General features: G+C 39.6%; 2 protein-coding genes across 2 annotated transcripts; one reads left to right on the forward strand and one right to left on the reverse strand.

Moving 5' to 3' along the window:
- Positions 1-2,672: 2,672 nt before the first annotated feature.
- Positions 2,673-3,710, forward strand: LOC122913503 (olfactory receptor 51G2-like). Its single transcript, XM_044260210.1, has one exon. The coding sequence runs from the start codon at positions 2,673-2,675 to the stop codon at positions 3,708-3,710; it is 1,038 nt and encodes a 345-aa protein (XP_044116145.1).
- Positions 3,711-18,617: 14,907 nt separating this feature from the next.
- LOC122914094 (putative olfactory receptor 52P1) lies at positions 18,618-19,565 on the reverse strand. The gene has a single exon (XM_044260729.1). It carries the CDS (start codon positions 19,563-19,565, stop codon positions 18,618-18,620), a length of 948 nt encoding a protein of 315 aa, XP_044116664.1.
- Between the last annotated feature and the right edge of the window lie 2,842 nt (positions 19,566-22,407).

Consider the following 22,407-nt stretch of genomic DNA (forward strand, 5'->3'; position numbering starts at 1 on the left):
GTGCCTGAGATGTCAGACACTGACTTTTTCTCAGGTGTGACTGTGGGCTTGTGGTTGTCATTGCACTCTGCTATGGACAAAAGCTTTGTACAAAATGACACTATATGGAATGGCAGTTGGCAAAAGTGTTGCTTTAGGTGGTCCCTAAGCTGCTCCTTTGCTGAATAGACCATTGCGTTTTTTTGAACAGGGGAAAAGCCCCTCCATTTGGGCTCTGGTCTATCAGATAATACATGTCTTGCCTGACATTAGGACAAGTTTTGTAAACTGTCTACTGCACTGTCTTGAGAATCAGTGCTGAGCTGAGATCAGGATCATTCACTTACAGCAATTTAGTCAACCTGAGACTCATCTTATTGTTATGAGTGTAGGTAACATCCTTACTCAGTGTCTGGTACATGGTCAATAAATGATAGCAACTATTCTTATCATCACCATCATCATCATCATCATCATCAGAGACTGATGGGTGGATCCATATACACTCACACTGAAGCAAAAACACATTCCTTTAGTCTATCCCTGCCTTATGTGAATTTTCATTGCTATATGCCACTTCCTAGCACAGTGCTTAGCATAGACCAGAAAGTCAGTTTAGTAAGATAGTGCTTTTAAGACAAGTCATCTATTCATCCTTTCAGCAAATAGACAAAATTGAACGAAGGAAGGCACATAGAAGAGTGTATACTGCATGATTCTAACAGGTAAATTAATCTGTGATATTAGAGGTCAGAAAGGTGGTGATCATTGAGAGGATGGGGTGACCAGAAGGGGTCCCAGAGTGTTCTTGGGGAGCTGACAATGTTCTGTTTCACTTCAAGGAAATTCAATCTTGACACTTAATGACAGGTAGGATTTTCTATGTGTTTTATATACTTTAACAAAAAAGAATTAACAAGTATAGTAAATTTGCTGGTAGAAAGATATCTTATGAGTAGTGTTTATAATGCTTAGGGAACTGGTGATAGAATAAGCTACAGATGTAGCACGGACAAGGTCTCTCCCTCTCTGCCCCAGTATAAAGATCTTACTTAGACCTGATCCTTCAGAATGAGGGGCCAGATCATTAAAAGAAGTTATGATAGGAGACATCCTCCTATAACAAATCTGATCACTGTTTCCTCTCTATGCATGTACTCATTTAATTGTCCATACTTGCCTTTTTTAAAGTTTTCTGAGAATTCTGTTGGAAATTTTGATAATGAATACAGAAAGACTGAAGAAAGTAGGACAGTTAGGAGGCATAAATATCTAGACAAATGATGACAATTTGTAGTTTCATTGGAATCTGATTTGAGGAATATGTTTTGGAGTGAAAAAAAAAAAAACAAACCAACAACAACAACAAAAAACCAGATCTCCCCCCATCCCCGAGAGATTTCATGGATAACAGGAATGGAAGGAAGGCCTGGCAGGTATTAGAGAGTGAGCCCTGGGGACAAAGTAGGGGAATTACAGTTTGTGCTTCTGTGAGACATTCAATTTATAATGCAAACAGATGTGAAGTTAGTAGACACAGGGAAGATGCAGTGCTGTTGCTGAAGAGAGAAGCTGGAGAGAATGGAGAGTCTGAAGGTGTGATGGGAAGTTATGGGATCAGAGGAACTTTCACACTACACTCTGGCCTCCTTGCTTAACTTTATTAATCCTGGGGTTCTGGAAATTCAGCTGCTCTAACTCTTCAGATGGTTACCCTCAGGCCTGTCAGCCTCATCCTTTTGCCCACACAAAGGAGAACTTCAAAGTACTTGGGGGCTATCATAAGATCTTTTATGGCAAGAGGGCCGAAAGAGATTATTTCACAGCATAGTGCCTTCCTATTGAGTCCATGTCCATAGGACTGTCTCAAAAGCAGAGTCAGAAGCTTCAAGCAGCCAGGGAGTGGAGATGGGCCTGGGGAAGATGGCATTTTAACAAAAGTGTATCATCTGAGTTCCTATCTTGTTTGCCAGACTTAGCTTGAAGGACTCTTGGATACTTACTCTTAAGTCAACCCATTCTTCTCAGGAGAGAAATTTGTCGCTATTGAACACATTCAAAAGAACCTATATGTGGCCCCAAAGGAATGTCCAGAAAAGAAATATAGAAAATGTTGGTTTTATACAGCACTAGAGGAAAAACCAAAACCAGCCTCCTCAGACAAAGATTTTGAAAATACATCCTTTGTGTGCCTGTGTCCTTTCTAGTGTTGTCTGTTAATAGTGTTGTTTGTATATTGGGCTGTGGAAAACCTGCCTCTAAGAATAAATAAAAATGGAGTCTCTTCTGCTTATTCATAATACCATAATACCTAAATCTTGACAGAAAATTATTCTCCATTCTTCATTATTTAATTTGAGGAGACACTCTGGAGATAGGCCTTTGAGTATAGCTTAAGTGAATAAAGAAGGTTGTTTAGGCCCAAGAAAAGATACTGAGTAGCTAAAGCAGTAAGCAGAGATCAACTCTTACAATGTATTCATTGTCCCTATATCCAAAGAGAAGGCTAAAGTAGCCAGGAGATGGAGAGGAATGGGCTTCTAAGGGGAATGAGGTTTCTTTCATGGCCTAAGAAAGGGTTATGGGGCAGATTTTCCTTTCCATACTACACTTATTAGGGACTTTATATAAGTGATGATCAAATGAATGAATGTCTCTACTTGTAGGATGGACAACTCCCTCCTGGAAACACAATGTTCTCCTGCAACACCAGCACTTCTGGTCATTCTACATTCCTCCTCACTGGCTTTCCAGGCCTGGAAGCCTCTCATCATTGGGTTTCCATCCCCATCAACCTCATCTGTGTGGTTTCCGTCCTGGCTAACAGTTTCATCCTTCTCCTGATCCGCACAGATCCATCCTTACATGAACCCATGTACATCTTCCTATCCATGTTGGCAGCCTCTGATCTGGGACTTTGTGCCTCTACCTTCCCCACCATGATGCGGCTCTTCTGGCTGGGTGCTCGTGAGCTTCCCTTTGATCTCTGTGCAGCACAAATGTTCTTCATCCATGCCTTCACCTATGTGGAATCTGGTGTGCTGCTGGCCATGGCCTTTGATCGTTTTGTTGCCATCCGGGAACCTCTGCATTATGCCACAATTCTGACCCACTCAGCCATGGCCAGAGTGGGGGCTGCCATCCTGGTGAGGGCTGTCCTGCTCAACCTCCCAGGACCCATCCTCCTGCGGCGTCTGCTTTTTCCCCAGATCAGTGTACTCTCTCATTGTTACTGCCTACACTGTGACCTTGTGGGATTGGCCTGCTCAGACACCCAGATCAACAGCTTGGTTGGCCTGGTCTCCATCCTCTTGTCACTGGGCCTTGACTCCTTCCTCATCATGCTCTCATATGCCCTGATCCTACGAACAGTGCTGGGCATTGCATCACCTGGGGAAAGGCTCAAGGCACTCAACACATGTGTCTCACACCTCTGCATTGTTCTCATCTTTTATTTGCCCAAACTGGGGTTATCTGTGCTGCACCGAGTAGAGAAGCACAGCTATCCTGCTCTGGCAGTACTCATGGCCAACCTGCACTTCTTGGTCCCACCCTTCATGAACCCCATTGTTTACTGCATTAAGTCTAAGCAGATACGTCAGGGCCTCCTAAAGCGCTTCCAGCAGAAAAGGGTTGATATATCCCAGAAGAGCAGAAGGACCCAGAAACACAAGACCTCTGTGGGGAAACCTGGGTCTTTGGGTGGGGGAGAATTAGTGGTGGAGAGTTAATTTTTGAGGTTTGAATGATTCAGCTTCCATGGTTGAGCCCTTTGTGGGGACACAATCAGCTTATATAATTATAATTTGGGGGGACTTGAAACCACGGAAAAGTATATTTAAGTATTACCTTGTTAGTCCTCTCATTGTTCTTATTAGAGTTATACTATTTCAGACTCACACTGTGACATCTCCTTTTCTAGGGGTCCTACCCACAGCACCTGAGAGGATGTGTATGCATACCAATTTGTGCAGGCACCTCTCTCCTTTTCCCCACTGGATTCCCCTTCCCCCATTTCATTTCCAAGCCTAAGGAAGAACTATATTCCTGTTATATATAAGGTTAGGTAGAAGTAAACTATATTCACCTTAACACTGCTTTCTCCCAAATTCAATATTAACCAGCTCACAAATCAAGAAACAGACAAGGTGGGGGGGTGTGGATGGTGGGAAACACACAGGGTGACACTGCATATGTTGAATTTATCTAGCACTTATTTACAGCCTAGGGAGTGATATTTTTCTCTTGATTCTCTTCAGGCATGTCTCTGCTTTGAGCTTGAAATTTGGTACTGGTAAACCCAGTTCTGCTCAGCAGAACTCCTGGATCATGCTGGAGCATCAATGGTACAGGTGGAACAGCCCACTCACTTCCAATGTAGATGATTTGCTAGGATATAAGCTCAATGAGACCAGAAATTTGGGGACTGTTTTGTTCATTGATATGTCCCCAGCTCCAAGAACAGTGCCTACCATATAATAGGTGCTCAATATATATTGTTGAATATATATTGAGTAGGGAAGACAAAGGGACAAAAAAAGACTTTATGGCTGGTCCTCAGGAAGGGAAAGGACTAAGAGATCTGAATGTCTGAGGCCTGTGGGGATAATGAGTAGTTGATAAATTGCAGTGGAATGAGGTAAGGATGGGATGTCAGATATCAATCACATGATCAGGACATCAGGATGTGATGATATCACATGATTAGGAAGCCTGTTTCCAAGGATGCAGCTCAGAGAGGAGCTTCAATTTTTTTTTGTGGAAATTTCCCCAAAGCTGTTTGCAAATTTCCAGAAGGAATTTTACCCAGAAACTGAAGGGTACCCCACACTAGAACTAGCATTGCCCTTGGCCTGCTCAGCCCTAAAATAACCAAACACTTGATGGGAACTGAAATAGGGATATTCTGGTAGAAAACCACTACTCAAATTTAATAGAAAAAGCCACAATAAAGCTATTTGGAAATTCTTGCTTTTATCTATAGCTACCTAGATAACTGATAATTTACTGATTATAGTCATTTCTATGTATCATTTTCACGAACTGAGAGGAGAGAATAGGAACTCAGAGGCAGGAGGCAGGATAGGTAGCTGCGAGCCCTATACATGCAGTTCTAGCTGGAAAGGCTGTTTCCCCATTAGAGGTATTCATTTTGGCCACTGTATCCACTGTAGGATTCTAAGAAACTCAGATCCCCATGCTTATCAACAACTAGGAGGAGGCCACTGCCAACATGGTGTGTCTGAAGGTCACAGATCCTGCCCATAGAGGTCAAGAAGCAAGGATAATAAATCACTAGTTTAGAGTTACCATTTCAGAATATTATATCTAGTAGTAACCAGCTAAAGGCTTTAATAAGTCTAGTTTTTTTTTTTTTTTAGTAACCCACTATTTTTTTTAAATTTCTTTTCAGCGTAATAGTATTCATTGTTTTTGCACCATACCCAGTGCTCTATGCAATACATGCCCTCCTTAATACCCACCACCTGGTTCCCCCAACCTCCCACCCCTCACCTCTTCAAAACCCTCAGGTTGTTTTTCAGAGTCCACAATCTCTCATGGTTCACCTCCCCTTTCAATTTGACTCAGTTCCCTTCTCTCCATCTCCCCATGTCCTCCATGTTATTTGTTATGCTCCACAAATAAGTGAAACCATATGATAATTGACTCTCTCTGCTTGACTTATTTCACTCAGCATAATCTCTTCCAGTCCCGTTCATGTTGCTACAAAAGTTGGGTATTCATCCTTTCTGATAGAGGCATAATCCTCCATAGTGTATATGGACCACATCCTTCTTATCCATTTGTCCGTTGAAGGGCATCTTGGTTCCTTCCACAGTTTGGTGACCGTGGCCATTGCTGCTATAAACATAGGGGTACAGATGGCCCTTCTTTTCACTCCATCTGTATCTTTGAGGCAAATACCTAGTAGTGCAATGGCAGGGTCATAGGGAAGCTCCATTTTTAATTTCTTGAGGAATCTCCACACTGTTTTCCAAAGTGGCTGCACCAACTTGCATTCCCACCAACAGTGTAAGAGGGTTCCCCTTTCTCCACATCCTCTCCAACACATGTTGTTTCCTATCTTGCTAATTTTGGCCATTCTAACTGGTGGAAGGTGGTATCTCAATGTGGTTTTAATTTGAATGTCCCTGATGGCTAGTGATGATGAACATTTTTTCATGTGTCTGATAGCCATTTGTATGTCTTCATTGGAGAAGTGTCTTTTCATATTTTCTGCCCATTTTTTTTTATATGATTATCTGTTTTGTGTGTGTTGAGTTTGAGGAGTTCTTTATAGATCCTGGATATCATCCTTTTGTCTGTACTGTCATTTGCAAATATCTTCTCCCATTCCATGGGTTGCCCCTTTGTTTTCTTGACTGTTTCCTTTGCTGTGCAGAAGCTTTTGATCTTGATGAAGTCCCAAAAGTTCACTTTCGCTTTTGTCTCCTTTGCCTTTGGAGACACATCTTTAAAGAAGTTGCTGTCCATCTAGGATTCTGATGGATTCCTGTCTTACATTGAGGTCTTTTATCCATTTTGAGTTTATCTTTGTGTATGGTGTAAGAGAATGGTTGAGTTTCATTCTTCTACATATAGCTGTCCAGTTTTCCCAGCACCATTTATTGAAGAGACTGTCTTTTTTCCACTGTGTATTTTTTCCTGTTTTGTCGAAGATTATTTGACCATAGAGTTGAGAGTCCATATCTGGGCTCTCTACTCTGTTCCACTGGCCTATGTGTCTGTTTTTATGCCAGTACCTAAAGAAATTGAAGAAGACACAAAAAGATGGAAGACCATTCCATGCTCTTGAATCAGAAGAATAAACATTGTTAAAATGTCTATACTACCTAGAGCAATCTATACTTTTAAAGCCATTCCGATCAAAATTCCACCGGTATTTTTCAAAGAGCTGGAGCAAATAATCCTAAAATTTGTATGGCATCAGAAGAGACCCCGAATTGCTAAGGAAATGTTGAAAAACAAAAATAAAACTGGTGGCATTACATTACTTCATTTCAAAGCTGTGAAATGAAAGTAATGAAAGTAATTACATTACTTCATTACAAAGCTGTGATCACCAAGACAGCATGGTACTGGCAAAAAAATAAGTCTAGTTTGACAGGCTACTGAAGAGGAGGTCATTTGAAAAGATCGCTTGTGTTATAGGACAAGGTTCCTCATCAGGGCCACAAATCCTGGACTGGACAAGCCTGTATATGACAAGCCCATGTTATCTAGGTCCTTCTGCCCACTTCATCCACCACCCCAAAACAGGAAGGTTCTGGTCAGAGATACAGCAAGTTCATCTTTCTGAGGAGGGTCCTACCTATTTCTGTTAGAAACTCACAGCCGATGTGGTGATGGTGTTTAGGACCACAAGCAGCCCTGGGGTGTAAAAACAAAACAAAAAGTGTATACATGCCCCAAGGCTAGAGAAGTTCTATTGAGAGTGTTGGCAAAATTAAGCTTGGACATTCAACACCCAATCTAGGATTGTAGGGATCATTTGGCTTTGTCATTTCTTTTCTTTTTTTAAAAAATGATTTTATTCATTTCTTTGACAGAGAGATCACAAGTAGGCAGAGAGGCAGGCGGGGGCTGGAGCAGGTTCCCCACTGAGCAGAGAGCCCAATGTGGCACTCGATCCCAGGACCCTGAGACCATGACCTGAGCTGAAGGCAGAGGCTTAGCCCAATGAGCCACCCAGGTGCCCCCTAAGAGGATGTTCTTTTTTTTTTTTTAATTTCATTTCAGCATAACAATATTCATTGTTTTTTGCACCATACCCAATGCTCCATGCAATCCATTACTCTCTAATACCCACCACCTGGTTCCCCCAACCTCCACCCCCCACCCCTTCAAAACCCTCAGATTGTTTTTCAGAGTCCATAATCTCTCATGGTTCACCTCCCCTTCCAATTTGACTCAGTTCCCTTCTCCTCTCCATCTCCCCTTGTCCTCCATGCTATTTGTTATGCTCCACAAGTAAGTGAAACCATATGATAATTGACTCTTTCTGCTTGACTTATTTCACTCAGCATAATCTCTTCCAGTCCCGTCCATGTTGCTACAGAAGTTGGGTATTCATCCCTTCTGATGGAAGCATAATCCTCCATAGTATATATTGACCACATTTTCCTTATCCATTCGTCTGTTGAAGGGCATCTTGGTTCTTTCCACAGTTTGGTGACCATGGCCATTGCTGCTATAAACATAGGGGTACAGATGGCCCTTCTTTTCACTCCATCTGTATCTTTGGGGTAAATACCCAGTAGTGCAATTGCAGGGTCATAGGGAAGCTCTATTTTTAATTTCTTGAGGAATCTCCACACTGTTTTTCAAAGTGGCTGCACCAACTATAACCTGAGCTGAAGGCAGAGGCTTTAACCCACTGAGCCACCCAGGCACCCCTGGCTTTGTCATTTCTACCTTTTCTAAACAGCAACATTGAACTTGGAGACTTCTCTCATTTTAATGGCTGTCACCGTGCACAACTACTCTTAGATTCTGTGGCTCTACTGACATCAAAAACTGGAAGAGATTGGAGGGGAGGAGAGTCTGTGTCTCTACTACTTTACTTTCAGGGTACAGACATCCCAGCATGTTCCAATAATGCATTCCTCTGCTCCACAGATGTGATAACCACAGAAGTATTTGAGCCTGGCACAGGCAGAATCCTAAGATGGTTTCTAGGAAGTTTTGCTACTAGTTTGCCCACTTAAAATTGTCAAAGTGGGAGATTATATATATATTATTAGTTTAAAAAATTCTATGTACATGTATCTAAAAGCTCCTGCTCTTAATCTTTGGGCTAATAAGACTATCCCCCCAACCATGTCTGGGTGGCTCAGTCGGTTAAGTGTCTGCCTTCAATTTAGGTCATGATTCTGGGATCCCAGGACCCACATCAGGCCTGGGAGCTTGCTTCTCCCTCTCCCTGCAGCTCCCCCTGCTTGTGCATTCCTCTCTCTCTGTCAAATAATTAAGTAAAATCTTAAAAAAAAAAAAAAAAAGACTATCCCCCACCCATGCAGAAAATTGGAGTTTTAAAAAATCTTACTTTTGGCCTATACCAGTAAAAGGCAGAGGTCCTCCATGGTAGCTTTCAAAGATTTCTGTAGCCAGAAGACAGACTATTGAAAATCAGACCCAGGGTAGGATTTTAAGGCGGGCATAAATAAGAAGACAACTGAATGTTCAGTCTCAATAAAAAGTTTGCTTTGGTGTAGATGACCTGATACAGAAAGTGACCTGATACAGAAAGAGCAAGAAATGAAGCATTTCAGTGAATGAGCCTACAACTGCTCAACCTTCCATATTTTCTGAATCTTCCAGGCTGGCAGAAGCACTTATTTTCCCTTCACAAGGAGAGAAAAGTTTCTCTGCCTGAATATCATGACATGACCTTATTTGAAGAAGGTGCTTTGCAAGAAGTTTCTTGCTCTCTTTAAGAAGAAGATCTACTTCATCACTTTTCATGGTTTTCAAGCCTGGTTATACCTTAGTACAGTGTAGGTAGAGAAATACAGTATTTGCTTTTAGAGGAAATAACTTCTATGCAAGAAAGTTGTAGGACAAGGGGTATACCCCTTGTCTCCCTCCACCAAGAATCCCAGAAGTCAGAATCCCCATTGAGAAACACTGTATTAACATAATACATTCTTATACAGATTCTTAGTTCATCAGTTTCTTCCCTTGTTTGCTGTCTTTTTCCCCTTCTGACCTTGCATCCTAGGGTGGCTCAGGCTCTGTATACCAATCTTAAGACTGCAACTGTCTCTATTTCTTAGAAAAACTGAATGGATTGTCCTGACCCACTTCACAAGGATAGTCTTCTGTTTCTAGCCACCAAAACATTTAATATCCATCTTCTGACTCTTGAGATGGTCCAGACAGATACTTTATATCTACTCATTACTTCAAAGCATATATTATAGTAGTAACTTATTTAAGACACTTGTTTGAGTCATTCATCTGAATAGGATATAATGTTGGCCCCAGGCCTGTTAGAGTTACAAAATAGAGAAAAGTAGTGTCATGAGAAGGACTTGGACCTCTAACCCTGCTGGGAGATTGCTTAAATAGTGGATATCAGAAGGGAAAGAGAAACAAAGGACTCTAGAGTGGACCAGTAAGTGAGGAGAATAGGTGGACCTAAAGAGAAGATGAGATAATAGAGCAGTACATGTTAAGATGAACCGGTTGGACAAGAATGAAGGAGCAGTGATCCTGGACACCAGATATAGTTTTTCCTGTATTACAAGGTCAGAGAGACTGAAACTAAGAAAGTAACTGTACAACAGCTTAAATTAGGGTAGCATCCCTAGTATCAGCAATTTCCTGTTGGGAAGACAGAGTTCGGTATTTTAGTTTCAGTAAGTTGAGAACAATTGGTAACATCTCAGACTTTAAACCTTCATAAAAGCTGTGCCTTAATAGTACATCACATACTAAAGACTTTGATCTTAGACTAAGAGAAATATAGGAAAATAAAATCTGAAAGCCTGAAGTTAAACCTCTTAAGATAAGATCTTGACACATCAATAAGTAAATCATGCCTGCTAGACAAAAACTAAAAACTCCTCAAGGCAAGAAAATGAGATCAAGAGATTTTTCAATACATCATTTACAATGTCTGGTATACATTGAAAAATTACTATACATACCAAAAAAGCATAATCAAGGGGACACAAAGTTAGCAGAGAGAGACTTCTCATAGATCATAATTTGGGTTAAACAAATATTTTCTCTTTGTGTTTAGAATTAAATATTAAAACAAATATTTTACCATAACTATAAAAACAGTTTAAAAAATACAAAGAAGATGGGTAAATAGGTAATAATTGTTAGTAGGCAACCTTCTTGGGAGCTTCCTAGGTGTAATCTGAAACAGGTCCCTGTACACAGAAGGCAAGGAAAGATCGAAGAAAGAGGCAAGTTACTCCAGATTGGTGGGTAGAAGATTTAATAAAGGAACTTACATATGAGTCCTGTCTTGGGCAGCCACAAGGTGAGTTGATCTCTACATCCACCCACCAGAACTTTAAAAGTTTGTATAGAGGCCTTAACTGAGCTTAGTCAAGTAGACCACCCAGATGGTCTCAGACAACTTACTCTCTCAAGGATATGTCCTGGGAACAGCTCCCAGTGTGAGGATGGTAGGCAGAGCATACTCCCAAGGACAGGAAAGGAGGTGAGAGTGTCTGATTGTCTGGGTCCAATGGTTCTCCTAATTACCTCCTGATATGAGGATTTAAGGAGAGATTTAGAAACTGCATAAAAGAATCAAATTAAAATTATATATCTGAAAATATATCTGAAGTAAAATCATTGTTGGGAAAAACATCAGATTGGATAATGTGAAAGAAAGGATAGAGAACCTGAAGACCAAGTCAATAAAAGTTATTCAGTATTCTATTATCCGGTTAAGAGAAACAGAAAAGAGTTTAAATAAGTAGAATGACATTTGTGTCTCTATCAAGTAGTCTTACATATAAGTAGTTGAAGTCCCAGGAGGAGAAAAATGGGTCAGAAAAATAACTGAATTAAAAACATTTTCCAAATTTGATTACAAAATTATAAAATTAACCCACAGACCCAGGAAATTCAGAGTCCTAAGCAAAATGAATACAAAGAAAATTACACACTGACACAAAGTCAAACTGATGAAAACTAAATACAGAGGAAAAATGTAATCAAAACTTCTGAAAAAAGATATAATTATAGGAATAATAAGAATTATGAAAGACTTTCATAAAAAATGAGGTAAGAAAATGAAGGGCCAATGTATTTAGAGTGCTAAAAGGAAAAATAAACCTATCAATTTAGAATTCTATAGCTAGCATAAAATTTTTTAAATCTAAAACACATTTTTTAAAAAGATTTTATTTATTTATTTGACAGAGATCACAAGTAGGCAGAGAGAGAGGGGGAAGCAGGCTCCCTGCTGAACAGATAGCCCAATGTGGGGTTCTATCCCAGGACCCTGAGATCATGACCTGAGCTGAAGGCAGAGGCTTTAACCCACTAAAAGCCACCCAGGTGACCCTCAAAAACACATTTTAAATAAGAATATTTTCAGGTAAAAAGTGAGAGAATTTCTTTCCAACAAACTTATACTACAAAAATGCTAAAGGAAATTTTTCATGTTGAAGAGAAATACTATATGAAAATTTAGATCTATAGGAAGGAAAAAAGAGCACTGAAAATAGTAAATATATGCATAAAATAGTTTTATTAAATTCTTTGAAGTAGTTAAGTTTATAATGCATATAAAATATATGTAAATATATAGCTTATGTAAAATATGTATAAAAATATCACAAAGGACAGAGTAAATGGAACTGAACTGTTTAATATTCTTATGTTTTACATGAAGAGATATAATATGAATTTAAGGAAGATTGTTATAAGTTAGGGATATAGAGGGTAAGCCCTGGAACTATCTGTACAAAAATAATATGCAGTACAGCTAACCACAAGTAGAAGGGATAGAATAGTATTTCAAGTATACCTAAGTATCCAAGTATTTTAATAATATGAAGTACAGCTAACCACAAGTAGAGGGGATAGAATGGTATTTCAGTATGTGTTCAATTACCTCCCTCCCCCAAATGCAATATAGCAGAAATAAAGGAATAAAGAACAAAGGAGGCAAATAAAAAACAAATAGTAAGACAGAAAAACAGACTTAAAGTATATTATAACATTAAATGTAAACAGACTACACATTCCAGTTAATAAGCAGAATTTGTCAGATTAGATACATAAGCATTTTAGTTCTTTACAGTTAATTAAATATAAACCCACTGACAGTTTAAATGTAAAAGGATGGAAAATGATGTACTATTCAGTTTACCAGAAGAAAGTTAGTTGTATAATATTAGGCAAAATTGACTTAAAAGCAGATCACAACTCAAGATAAAGAGGCTCGTTTTATAATGCTAAAAGTGTCAATTAAAATAAAATGAAAACAGAGAAGGAGGCAAATCGTAAGAAACTCTTAAATGTAGAAAACAAACTAGGGATGCTAGAGGGGAAATGGATGAGGAGATGGGGTAATTGGGGGATGGGTATTAAAGGCACTTGTAATGAGCACTGGGTGTTATATGCAACTGATGAATCATTAAGTTCTACCCATGAAACTGACAGTACAGTATATGTTACCTAAATTGAATTTCAACCAAAAAATTTAAGGATAAATATATAAAAATTAAAAATATGTATACACCTAATAACAGATCTTTGAAATACACAAAGCAAAACTGACAGAAATAAAAGGAAAAATAGAGGAGAATCCACAATTGTAACTAGAACTTTTTAACAGTTCTGTCAGTGACTGATAGGAGAGCCAGATAAAAAATCTTTAAAGATATGGTAAAGTTGACCATTGATCAACTTGACCTGAGTGATAACCATAAAATATACTCTAAACCTGAAGAAATATTAATTTGAAGTGCACATGGACTATTTACTCAGATAGGCTATATAAGGGCCATAAAACAAGTCTGAATACATTTTGAAGGGCTGAAATACAGTCAGCCCTGTATATTATGGTTTGCCAACCATAATGGAATTAAATTATAAATTAAAAGCAATAATAAATATAGGAAATCACCAAGTACTTGAAAAGTAAACAACGCACTTAAAATAACCCATGGGTCTTAAAAAAGTCATAAGGGAAATTAAACAGTAGTACAAAATATGTTAACACAACATATTAAAATATGTGGGATACAGATTTCTTTCCCATGTAATTTTATCAAATATTTAAGGAATACAATACATGTTATATGAACATTTTCAGAAAATAGATCAATAGGGAATACTTTAATACATTTTAGGAGGTAAACAAAACCCTGATATAAGAACTTGACAAGGAAGTTACAAGAAAGAAAATTACAAGAAAGAAAATTACAAGATCAGTATCTTTCATGAACACAGGCCAGTTATCCCTACCAAAATACTAGCAAACTGATTCCAGTAATATACAAATTTGATAGCACATCCTAACCAAGTGGGGTTTATTCCAGGAATACAAGGTAGTTTAACATTGAAAAATAAGTCAATTGGTATACTCCATTAGTAGAATTAAGGAGAAAAATCATGTGATTGCCTAACTATATGAAAAAATGATGACCAAATTCAATACCATCGGAATAATTTTCAATAATTAGTAAAGAAAACTTATGAAAAACCTATAGTTAATATGATACTTAATTAAGAAAGATTGAATACTTTCCTCCTAAGATCAGAAATAAGACAAGGATGTTTGCCTAAATTTATTGAATGTTGTATCAGAGGTCCTAGCCAATATGAGATCAGAAAAAAGTTTCTTTTTTAAAAAATCTTATTTTTTAAAAAGATTTTTATTTATTTATTTGACAGAGAGAGATATCACAAGTAGGTGGAGAGGCAGGCAGAGAGAGAGAGAGAGGAGGAAGCAGACTCTCCGTTGAGCAGACAGCCCCGATGCAGGGCTTGATCCCAGGACCCTGGGATCGTGACCTGAGCCGAAGGCAGGTCAGACTTTAACCCACTGAGCTACCCAGGTCCCCCCTAAAAAAATAATTTCTATAAAAATTATTACTAGGGGGGCGCCTGGGTGGCTCAGTGGGTTGAGCCGCTGCCTTCGGCTCGGGTCATGATCTCAGGGTCCTGGGATCGAGTCCCGCATCGGGCTCTCTGCTCAGCGGGGAGCCTGCTTCCTCCTCTCTCTCTCTTCCTGCCTCTCTGCCTACTTGTGATCTCTCTCTGTCAAGTAAATAAATAAAATCTTTAAAAAAAATTATTACTAGGGTTTGATTATATGTTTTCTAACAAATTTATATATATATATATTTACATATATATGTACATATACACACATATATATATATCAGCCACTATGGAAGTACAGTGTAGGAGGACTTATACTATTTTGAGACTTATTATAAAGTTATTAAGACAGTGTTGATATGAGGATATGAGATTGATATGATAATCAAATAGATTAATCAAAGAGAAAAGAAAATCCAGAAATACATCCACACATAAAGAGTTGACTGATATTTGACAAAGTTGCCAAGGCAATTCAAATTGGAAAAGAGCCTTTTCAACAAATTCAGGAACTGAGTATCTGTAAATGGAAAAATAAATCTTGATCTCTACTTCACACCATATACAATTATTTTTTGTGTTGGATCACAGACATAGAATTAAAAGTTAAATCTATAAAACAAAGCACTAACCATGAATAAGATTGCTAATTTTGAATTTGTAACTAAAAATCTGTTTTATTATGTTCAGTTAGCCAACATATAGTACATAAGTTTTTGTTGTAGTGTTCAATGATTCATTAGTTACTTTATATGCAACTAAAAATTTCTTTTTATCAAAAGAGATCTAAAAGAAAATCAAAAGGCAAGCCACAAAATTAGCCAATATTTTCACTATGTTTATATAACAAATGACTTGTATTCAAAATATATAAATGACTAGTACAAATCAATAAGCAAAAAGTTCAATAAAAATGGACAAAAGGCATTGACATTTTATAGAAGGTGTATGCACAAACATTAAGTGTATAAAAAGTTGCTCAATGTCAGTCATCAGAAAAATGCAAATGAAACCCATAAATTACCATTTTACACATATTGGAATGGTTAAAATAAAAAAAGTTTTGTAGTTTCAAGTGTTGATCAGGATGTGGAACAACTGAGAAGTGTCTTACAGCCCTGGCAAGAGTATAAAATGGTACAATTACTTTGGAAAACAATTCGGCAGGTTCTATTAAACATGTTTACCTTATAACCCAGAAATTCTACTTTTAGTGTAAGAAATAGTCATAGCAGTTTTTTATAATAGTAAAAAAAAAAAAAAGGAAGCAACTCAAGTGTCCCCAAGTAGTTAAACTCAGTGTATTCATGCAATGAAATATTAGCAAATAAAAAGGAATTCACAGCTCATGCACAATATATGAATGAATCTAAAAAACATGTTGAGCCAAGGAAGTTGGACACATATATATTACATTATTTCACTAATATGAACTTCTAGAACGCTTAAATTTGATCCAAGGTAATCAAAATCAAATAGTGGTTTTCTCATTGGGAGACCCCTAAGGGTTTTACCTGGAAAGAGCACAAGGGAACTTTCTGGGATTATAAAAATATTCTGAATCTTGATTAAGGTGGTGGTTATTCTGATGCACACATTTGTCAGATATCATCTATATATTTAACATATGCATTTTTAGGTAAATTATACCTCATTAAAAAATAGTTTTAGAAAAATAAATCAACTGTAATCAATAGTCCCAGGTAGTGTATAGCTGGTTTTCTTGATTTCCCCAATAATTTGAATTAAATATCCTGGAGACTAGAATTTATTGACCAGTCTGAGGTCTCTAGTTGCCTGGAAACCTGGGCTGTTTGTGGGCAAATTAAAGCTACTACTTTTGAGCCCTAAAGTAAAGGAAGAATTATTTTCATAACACAGGAGTCATTGAGAGTACATGGGTGGGAAGATTTTGCTGAGGTTGCCTATTCAAGCTGTCACCAGGGATTTATCTTCCTGAATCATCATTATATTTCCAAACCTTAGAAGAGTGTTTGGCATGTTGCATATTCTCAGAAGGGTCAGTAATATTAGGAAATAATTATCCCCTCATTCCTAGATTAAATATTATTAGATTTTTGGTTTCAGGGTCTAGATTTATAGGAACTTACTAGGTAAGGGGTAAACAACACAGAATTTAGAATTAAAAAGATCTGTATTCTGGCTCTGATATTTACTGATTTCTTGGGCAAGTTATTACCTTCTTAATCTTCTGCCTCTGGCTCTGTAAAGTATGGGTAATTATACGTCCTCATCAGATGGTTATGAGACTATAAGATGATGATGCATATTCTTGTGAGGCACTGCAGAGTGTTAGCTAATCCATTGCTATAACTGGAGGAAGTTCTGAAGACCTAGGTCTTCCTGAGCCTGCGAGTGGCCTTCTGTGCAAGCTCTTCCCTAACTTACTAAAATGCTTTGCTTGGGAGCCAAATACCTATTAACTCTCTATCTGCATGTGGATTCTAAGCAGGGATGTCAAAACCAGAGACTCTGAACTCTGGATCCTAATGGGCCTTCTAATCATAGCCATCACTCTCAATTCTAAAACCTGCTCTGGAGGTCAAACTGGACTGCTTTCTTGATTTTCTCTCCAACGAAGGGGTCTGGTCTTTTCCCTGGATATTTGAGGCTTCTTGGCAGCTCCACATGGCCACTCCCGGAGAATAGGCTTGATATCATCTATCCTGAGACTTTGTTACCGCACCTTACACCCAGGCATTGTTGAAGGCTTCTGAGAAAACAGGCTTTCCTATCTGTACAGACGTGGAATGAAAGAGGTGGGTACTAGGATCTCTTTTCTCTGAGCAATTTAGGTGTCCTTACTCAATACCCATGGTCCCTGTGCTTTTCCTAAACATACTTGTTTAATTTAACTAATTAAACTAATTTGTTTTACTGTTGTCTCCCTACATGTAGTTCTCCTTTAACAGTGAACAGTGAACAGTGAACAGTCTCCACAGGATTTTTGACCTAATCAAGTCCATACCCCTAGATTTTTAACATACTAAATGCTCACTGAAGAGATGAAAACTTTCACCTTCCTAGATTGACATTACACCTTGTTGCTTATTTCTCTGTGCCGTGGACACAGTTGTCCCTGTGGTCCATTGTTGAGTGTTCTGTCTCCATTTCTCTGCTTCTCCTCTCTGTGTATGTGTTTCTCCTGTCAAACTTGGAGTTCACTGAGGGAAGTATTCATGTATCCATACCCAAGTTGAAACACCTGACTATGGATGAGGATTATTTTTCCTTTTTATCATCAGTCCTATCTTTCTCATTTTATCAAGGTCTCCTAGAAGGTAGGAGCCATGTTAGAAGAGCAGTGTAGAATTCCCTGGGAGGCCATCATCAGCTTGGTGACCATGTTTCCCAATAGACAGGGGATCCATTGGCTTTGTAACCATATCTACATCACAAGTGGGAACATCTGATGATTCTTCAAGAGACTGATGCTATATCTCCTTATCAAAGTAAGGATACCACTGGGTATGTGTTTTTCTCTCTCCACCATGCTGGTGGGGAGAGACCATTGACCATTGACCAGCAATGGTCAAGAGACCATTGCTATTGGTTCACAAACTGGCTCCCATACACAAAGAGCAAGAAGAGACGAAGGAAAGGGGCAGGCCACTCAAGACGGGTAGGTGGCAGGTTAAATAAGCAAGGGACTTCCTTATGAGATTAGTCTTGGTGGCCACAAGATAAGTGCCTATCTGCGAAATCTTTTTTTTTTTCCCCCATCTGCTAAATCTTAAAAGTTTATATAAAGGCCTTAACTGGGTTCAGTCAGATATACTGTCCAGATGGGCCCAACAATACTTTACTCTCTCAAGGCTGTTTACATGGAATGGCTCTCCCTGTGGGAATGGTGGGAAGAATGTACGTTCCAGGGACAGAAACATGGATAAGGATTGCCTAAATGCCTCCAGCCAACTCATAGGTTAACTGGCGGTTACATCTTCTCAGTGGCCTCCTCCAAGAGTTGCTCAAGGCCTAAAGGAAGAAGACAATTCCAGGGTGGGGCTGAAGGCTTAAGAGTGAACAATGCCCCGCTTCATCAGTCGGAGGGCTCCATCCCGGATCTGTTTGGTCTTCATGCCGTAGATGATAGGGTTGAGCATGGGTGGTACAACAAGGTAGAGGTCAGCCAGGAGGATGTGGATGTGCCGGGGTACATGCTGGCCAAAGCGCTGTGTGTAGAATGAAAAGAGTCCTGGTGTATAGAAGAGAAGGATGACACCAAGGTGGGAGCCACAAGTGCCAAATGTCTTAGCCCTTGCCTCTTTGGAGGAAAGGCCTAACACAGACCGGATAATGAGTGTGTAGGAGACAGCGATGCAAATGGAGTCTGTGCCCACTACCAGCGTGGCAGCAGTGATACCATAGATGTTGTTTGGCCGTGTGCCCCCACAAGCCAGCTTCACCACAGCCATGTGCTCACAGTAGGAGTGGGCCACCACTCGGCTACAGTAGCTCAGCCTTGCCAGTAAGCAGGTGAGTGGGGTCATGAGCCCCAAGCCACGAAATACAGCAGCGGCTGCCAGCTTGCCCACAGCCTCTGGGGGCAACAATGACCCATAGTGCAGTGGCCGGCAGATAGCCAAGTAGCGGTCAAAGGCCATTGCTAGCAGGATACCAGATTCGACAGCTGAAAAGCCATGGATAAAGAACATCTGGGTAGCACAGGCCTCAAAGTTGATCTCAGTAGCATTTGTCCAAAAAAGCGCAAGGAGCTTGGGCACAGTAGAAGTGCAGAGTACCAGGTCAATGATGGACAACATGCTTAGGAACAGGTACATGGGCTGGTGCAGGGCAGGCTCTGATCGTACCACCAGTAGCACTGCCATGTTGCCAAGTACTGCCAGGGCATACATGGAGCAGAAGGGAAATGCAATCCAAAAGTGGGATGCCTCCAGGCCAGGAATTCCCATGAGCAGAAAAGAGTTTGGGTTCTGATGGCTGTGGTTTGTGAACTGCATGGTCAGGTCCAGGTAGGGTGGGTAGAGAAGACCTTACTACCCAGCTCTGAGCCCCAGGAAGCCCTGAGAGATGAAGCCACAGGGGTTCATTCTTATTCTGTGGCTGAAATGAAGTGGGCAGCAGAAAATATTTGAGTTAGATCTCATGAGAAATATCCAGGGATAAGAAGGTTGTAGAGCATTGGGAAGTGATGCAAGGCACGAGGTGAAGTTATCATTACCAGGGATCAAAGGAGTCCTTTCCACTTGTGCCTGATTCAATGATGTCTAGGCTGGGACTGCAGGGTGAGTGGCATGGCTATAGAACTCACTCTATGGTGAAGGTAAGTGACTAGAGAATCTTACCAGTCCTTACAGAATCCTGTTCTGTCTAAATGCTCATTTCTTTCTGATCCATCTGCCTGTGTGACAATGAAAGGGTGACATAATGATGAAAGGCCAGGCAGATTGGATGGAAGACTCAAATGAAGTTACTTCTTAAGATGGGAAGATCAGGATGAGAAGTAATAGAAAGGAAAGTGGGGGATATTCAATGGGTTTTTCAGGGCACTGAGCTCATGGTTACTCATGGATGAGGCTCAGAACCTGGCTTCTGACCCAGAACAACCACCATATGGTGAGGGCCTGAGTCTCTTACAGCCTGTTAAAGCCATAACATTGCCTGGCTCATGTTAGTACTAGGATCCTGTGGTTGTTGTAGGTGTCTGTACACCTACAGACTGTACACTGGTAGAAACAGTGAGATGATGCAGAATTGGTCAGTGGCAGAGGTCAGGCTAATTTGGCCATAATATGTGATCTGATAAAGTTATTGAGGGATGAAAACATAGTCTCATAAAAATCGAAGGTACATAAAGATGGTATAAGTGATTTTTAATCACTGGGGACACAACTGTTAACTGTAAGCAGATGTTAACTATGTCCACTGTGTATCTTTGCCTATTATCCACACTTTCCATGTCCCCTGATCTTCCCTTACCTATGTGTACCTTCTCATTACTCTCTTATCCACTAGCCAGCCAGTAACTGAGAATTTGAGAAAGAATTTAATTAAATAATAAAGTCAAGAAGGGGATAGTAGAGGAACAGGAGTATGAAAAGGAAAGTTGAGAACAAGAACTAGGAATAGAAATAGGAGAGAGAAAGTATCTTTCTCACATTGATTTCTAATATAATGGGATTTAACTGTATTCTGGTTGCTAGTTGGGACAGAGTGGAATTAACTGAAACCTCTGGAGATAGCCCATTTATATCCCCAACATTAAACCGCAATGCTCCTTACAATCCCTTATATCAGCTATCCATACCCAGAAACAAGAGGCAAGAAGGGAAAGTAAGCTCTTCTAATGTGGTCTGGGTGAAGGGACTCTGGACCAGTATGCCATCCCAGTGCCAACTGTGGCTTTCACTGTGATACTGAGATAATCATCTTGTCCCTTTATGTCTCATCATCCCTTCTTCCATGTGTTTCCTATTTTTTTTCTTCTGTACTATTTCCCCTCCCTGAATTTCTATCATTCAGCTTGGGATCAAATATATCCAGAGGGTATTTCGGTTTTGTTGGTGGCTGAAGGGTCAGGGACAGAACAATGTGGGAGGGCGGTCCTTGTAAAATGGTATATGTAAACCTGTTCTGTTCTATGAATGAGCATATTATGTGCTTAATTCAGCATGTAACTGTGTGTCTATATATGTTGCTGAATAAAATGCATGAACAAGGCTATACTCAGAAGACACAGGTACATACATTTAGTTAAGACACTGTTTTGGAGTGTCCATACTTCAAGGCCCTTTCTTTGGTGTGGAGAAAATTGACAACTGAATAATCCAGACATAAATGGGACAGTCTTGCTTTTCCCCTTTTTCCTTCTTCCACTCAGCCTTGTAATAATTGACTCAGTTACCTCAGCCTGAGTTGCCTCTCAAAGAATGTTCACTCTGTCTTTGAAGTTACATAGCGCAATGACTGCCTGCTCCCCTTGCCTCAGACCCATTTGCACAGATAGAGAAAATGAAGTTGGAAAAGCATATGTTGAACATAGTGTGTCCGGATTCTAAAAGAGATCAAGGTGAAAGTCTTGGGGGTCTTCACTTCCTGTCTTCAATAATATTTGAGTTAGATCACATAAAAAATGTCCAGGATAAGACTGTAGGGCATTGGGAAGTGACACAAAACAGGAGGTGGATTACCATAGCCAGCATCTAAAGGAGCTTTTGCCACTTCTGATTCAATGATCTCTAGGCTGTGGGTTGGGAGCTGAGTGGCATGGCTCCCAAACCTTCTCCATGTTGGAGGTGAGTGGCTAGAGACACTTACAACTTTTTCTCTCTACCTGTGAATGCTCTTCTGCTATATTGTAATTTTCTTCTGATTTATCTTTCTCTAGAGATATGGCAAGGAGAGACTCTCAGCCCCTTCCACATAACTCATCCAGAAGAATTCTACTTTCTGTCCCTCCCATTGTTCTGAATTGCCTTAGCATTTTGTATTTAAAAAGGCTTTACCTAAAATATGTTAGAACAGGAGCTCAAGTACAGCAACAAATCTGCCTCCTGAGGAAAGGAACAAGTCGTTCATTGCTGGAAGTGCTTATGAGTATCTGGAAGGCTACTTGCCAAGGATGCGATTTTATTAGTGGAAGAGTAAAAGCAGCCCACTTCAAATCTCAGCTCTCCTTTTTAAGTTATGTTTTGTTAGTCACCACACAGGACACCATCAGTTTTTGATGTAGTGTTTCATGACTCATTGTTTGCATATAACATCCATTGCTCAATGCAAATCTCAGCTCTCCTAACTCACCAACTGTGTGGTCGCAGTCAAGTCACCCAACCTTTGTCAACC

This window comes from Neovison vison, chromosome 7 (assembly GCF_020171115.1).
Source record: "Neovison vison isolate M4711 chromosome 7, ASM_NN_V1, whole genome shotgun sequence".
Taxonomy (NCBI): domain Eukaryota; kingdom Metazoa; phylum Chordata; class Mammalia; order Carnivora; family Mustelidae; genus Neogale; species Neogale vison.